This window comes from Phanerochaete carnosa, assembly GCF_000300595.1.
Source record: "Phanerochaete carnosa HHB-10118-sp unplaced genomic scaffold PHACAscaffold_305, whole genome shotgun sequence".
Classification (NCBI taxonomy): domain Eukaryota; kingdom Fungi; phylum Basidiomycota; class Agaricomycetes; order Polyporales; family Phanerochaetaceae; genus Phanerochaete; species Phanerochaete carnosa.
In genome coordinates, this window is record NW_006767932.1 from 1 (window position 1) to 4,479 (window position 4,479).

The 4,479-nt window shown below is 53.0% G+C and overlaps 1 protein-coding gene across 1 annotated transcript; it reads right to left on the reverse strand.

Annotated features, from left to right (window-relative positions):
• Positions 1-1,230: 1,230 nt before the first annotated feature.
• On the reverse strand, positions 1,231-2,940 carry PHACADRAFT_214679 (uncharacterized protein). Its single transcript, XM_007402643.1, has 6 exons — positions 2,647-2,940; positions 2,461-2,593; positions 2,133-2,266; positions 1,653-2,080; positions 1,508-1,600; positions 1,231-1,454 (listed from the first exon to the last, which is right to left on the reverse strand). The coding sequence occupies exons 1-6, from the start codon at positions 2,869-2,871 to the stop codon at positions 1,391-1,393; spliced, it is 1,077 nt and encodes a 358-aa protein (XP_007402705.1). The 5' UTR covers positions 2,872-2,940; the 3' UTR covers positions 1,231-1,390.
• Positions 2,941-4,479: the final 1,539 nt, after the last annotated feature.

The window sequence follows — 4,479 nt, forward strand, 5'->3', positions numbered from 1 at the left end:
GCAATATATAAACTGCAGACAAGCTGTAGACACCCTTCATCCCACTCACCTGCTGTCACTGGCAGACTAAACACACCTTGCACACTAAACACAATGCTCGCAAAGCTGAACTTCAATCTCACCATTGTCGCCCTGCTGATGCTACCCACCAGCCTGGCGCGTCCAACCACGTAAGTTCACACTGCTTGTGAAGGTTGCATTCATTCCTGAGGCTGTGACAACAGGAACACAGAGCGAGACCTATCTCTCCAAGGCTATACAGGCTCATGTGTTAATTTGATGCCTGGGCAACTAAGGCAAGTATTGTCTTCTCACCAGGGGATATAATGACCAGCTCATCATGCTCACTATTAGGAGAGAAGAAACCTTAGACATTGGCGGCGATGTCCCCAGAGACGAGCTGGAAGGAATAAACTTTGGAAGCACTAGTGTGGAAGCAGAATGATATTCTCCCTTTTAGTAAACAAGACTGTTGATAGTAATTCTTGCTTCCCTCCATCTTGTCCGTTTGGCCCCAAGAACCTTATTAGTGCAGCTGAAAACTCTTCGTACAAATATGAGCCAGTGACATGGGAGAGAAGCCGGTAGTTCTCCCCCAAGGTCCGGCGTTGAGAATATCAACCCTAGCTGATCCCTTGATGGGCGACTCGGAAATACCAGTAGAGCCGATCTTCTGAGGCGCGGATCCGACGAAATTTGGTCTAAGACTAGGCAGATGCCCTTGAGGCTCATAGTACTCATCTGTGAATTCCATGGTGGGCGGTACCCGCATGGAGCGAATGAAGGACGGATTCATCAACATCGCGTAGCGCCGAACGAGCAGAGCGCAACGACGCCCAAAACGATTTAGTGCAGCGCCTGGATATCTACTAATGTGACATCCACTGTACACGTCACCCACCATAAGATATCAGGACATATACAAGCAGATAATTAGAGGTTTCTGCAAACGTGAGCGCGAGGAAGTAATATGCGGGATGGTCAAAAGGAGAGTCAAAAGGAGCTTAGGGACAGTACAAAATCATCCAGAAAGTCGTAGCAGGGCCTATGCTGACATCTGCCAAGTCGCGCACCGGCGGCCGCAGACCGCCATTTATAATACAGACCGGCAGATGCGATGACAGCAGGACCTAGCGGTAACAAACAAACCAGGACTGACTATTCCTATTTTTATGAGTACGTCGGGGAGGAGCTTTCTTTCATCTATTAAAGTACAACAGAAAAACCAGGGTATTAAACAATCGTACACTACCATCTGGTAATCATACGCCTTTTGGTACGGTGGGAGTCCAATAGCCACTACGCGCCGTTTATAGTCATGGAGTCGAGATAAGGCAAGGCGAAGGGGCAGAGAGCGAACAATGCCAAACCCAATGCACGATGTCGGTATTTAATTCTTCATGTCGAGGACGATACGGCCGACGACGGCGCCCTTCTCAAGGCCCTCGTAGGTTCTGCAGAGTGACGTCAGCCAGAGAGCAGCAGAAGTGCGGGAAACAGCACGTACTCCTTCAGAGCAGAAAGCGGCTTGTACTCGAAAAAGCACTTGACTTTGCCGCGCGCAGCAATGTCGAGGGCTTCACGTGCGTCCTGGCGATTGCTGTGTAACATTGTCAGCGATAGCCCTGAGATATCTGCCGAGGAAGACGTACCCGACGTAAGAACCTATGATGTTTATGCTCTTCGTGACCGTCCAGAAGATGTCCGCATTCAACGACGCGCGGGCGGGCAGACCGACGACCATGAGTGTGCCACCGGGGCGGAGATAGTCAATCGCCTGCTCGTACGCCGTGCTCGTCGCCGCCGTAACCACAGCCACGTGGGGACCCTGGCCACCCGTCACTGCCTTGATATCCGCGACGAGGTCCTTCGTCTCCTTGAAGTCGACCCATGCTTCCGCGCCAAGCTTCTTCACAAGCTCTTTCTTTTGCACGCCTGTGTCGACAGCAAGTACCCGCAGGCCCATCGCGACCGCGTACTGCACCGCCAGGTGTCCCAGACCCCCACCCGCACCGGGCAAGCAGATCCAGTCGCCAATGTTTGCGTTGCTGTACTTGATCGCGCGGTAGACAGTGACACCCTGTGGAGCATGGTCAGAGGAGCTCAGAGGCTTCGGAGGTGTGAATATTTACAGCACAAAGAATAGAAGCAGCTTCCGCACTGTCGAAGTTTTCAGGTATAGGGGTGACGTGCCTGACATACGATAGGACGTATTGCGAAAAGGTACCATCGATGTTGAAGCCGCTGTACTTGCCCTTGGGACATGCTGAAAGCGCATATAATCAGTCAAAATGCGTGTTCACGACGACCGGAGTCTCGGCATATTCATATGATGGGACATTACACAGCCCAGGCTGTAACCCGTCGCACGCCTAGAAACGTTCCACAAGGAGAAGCAGACGTGCGAGTACAGGAACAGCCGATGCCCTGGCCGCAGAATGTTGTGAATAGAGCACTTACATTGCTCGAGGCCCTTCCTACACTGCTCGCAATCCAAGCAAGAGTCTGCAAGCCACTTGATACCAACGCGGTCGCCGAGCTTCACGGGCGAATCCTGAGTATGCGCGCCGATGGCGACGACGATGCCAACGCCCTGCAACGGAGCTCATCAGTAGGCGAACACTCGCATGGCAGCTATATGCGCACCTCATGACCTCCGATGAGCGGTGTTTTTGCAGGGACTGGCCAGTCGCCCTTGGCAGCGTGCAGGTCGGTATGGCAGACACCAGTGCAATCGAGCTTGACGAGACACTCGCCAGGCTTGAGGCTCTCTGGTCGGGGGACGGGGACGTTGCGGATCTCGAGAGGCGTGTCGCTCGAGTCGACGACGGCGGCCTTCATAGTCTCGGGGATGATGTATTGAGAAGACATGATGATGTAAATGTGAATGTGGGAGGCGAAGCGAGTTTGTTGGTGGCCCTCAAGAAGAGACCCATCTGCTATTTATCGTTCTAAGGAACGTTCACAGACGGATGAATACGGCGACCTCACGAAGGTGTCTCAGAAGGTCCGAAGGAGCCGTTCGAATTCGAAATAGCTCCTGGAGTAGCCTGGTCCGGATGCATTCTTCCGCTTCGGCACCCCTCAGCTGCTTCTGGGTCGTCCTCGTTCGGGTCGTCTAGAATAACAGAGCTCATGTGGGTGGCGACTGAGGAGAGTATGGGGGAGTTATCGAGACATCCGCGGTTGGCAAGCCTGGGCGAGAGGGACGAGAGGGGCGAGAGCATGGCTGGAGCTAGAACGAGAACAAGCTGTGCAGCCATTTTCGATCTCGGAGGGCCTAGAATAGGGCGTCTACGCGTTGATATCCAAAATCTTATCTGACTCACTTATCTCGGGAAACAGCGCCGAGGTATTCTATCTCTACGACGATAATATCGCCTCCGTTAAGCTGAGACAGAACTCATGCTGTAGTTAACAGGGCGTCACGATGCATGACCCTCTGACGCTGCAGGTCCCTTGTGTCTGGAGGGTGCGCACTGCGACGATGACATACAGCAATATCACATGACTTACTTCAGATGCAGACGCTTAGAACTGCTTGCATCCGCGGAAAACGAGCAGAGTAATGATCTACGGAAACGACGCGAGTGCTGAACTCCGGGAAGCAGGGAAGATGCAGACAAAGGTTTTGAAGAAATTCGCTATACCGGGATAAAACTTAGAGTATATTTGAATCAGAAAGAATGTCAAACGCTAGAAATCATACGGAGAAGATGCCAGAAGGGCCGCCAGATCCGTACTCACCGATAGCAGCGCAAGCCCGGGTCTCTTAAAGTCGGGACACACCGTTAGCGATATCGAAGGCACCCGGTATCCAGCTCACGCCGCCCAAAAGCAGTAATGACGAGCATAGAAGAGAGCTAGTCACGTACATAGCTTTGGGAGGAAGAGGTAGAAGTCAGCTGGATTTCGTACCGCCGACTCGGCTGCCCCAGGTGACGACACCGCCCAAAGCGAGCCCAGGAATGTCAACGCGCGCGTGCACAACCATACAGGTAATTTCGAGCTTAGATGAGTGCGGTCCATCGCCGAGACCCGAGCCCGTGGCGGTTTGATCTTTGGGTCTCGGTCGTGCAGTACTGTTCGATTAGCGAAGCAGTGAAGTTATTTCGTCATAGCGGAAGTAAACTTGGCAACAGGAGCCGTGGATTGACGCGTACCTACCAAAGTCCTGGGCTCTGTGCAGCAAAGCAAGCAGGGGTAGCCTCGGGCGCGTGCCAGTCGGAGGCCGAAAGGGCGCCCTGGATGGTCTGCAGCTGACCTAGGTGGGCTGTGTCACTATGGGCTCACAAACATGCAGAGAGTGGATAAAGACAGGTAGTTACTCCAACGACGCACGGAGGGCAGAGGTGGATTTGAGGCGTACATGCGCAGCCAAAACTCAGTGTGGTTGGGTCAATGTGGCTCTACAGTGTGCTTGTCTTTGCAATAGAGTGCATGAAAGGATACCGCTATAAGCATTCAGAGCAACTAGTC

Excerpts from the sequence above, each read along its gene's own strand:
- PHACADRAFT_214679 (XM_007402643.1), bottom strand. The coding sequence starts at position 2,871 with ATGTCTTCTCAATACATCATCCCCGAGACTATGAAGGCCGCCGTCGTC. Across the intron at positions 2,267-2,460 it reads TAGGAAGGGCCTCGAGCAAT|CATGTCCCAAGGGCAAGTAC; the intron begins GTAAGTGCTCTA and ends ATGCGCTTTCAG. Across the intron at positions 1,601-1,652 it reads ATCATAGGTTCTTACGTCGG|CAATCGCCAGGACGCACGTG; the intron begins GTACGTCTTCCT and ends AATGTTACACAG.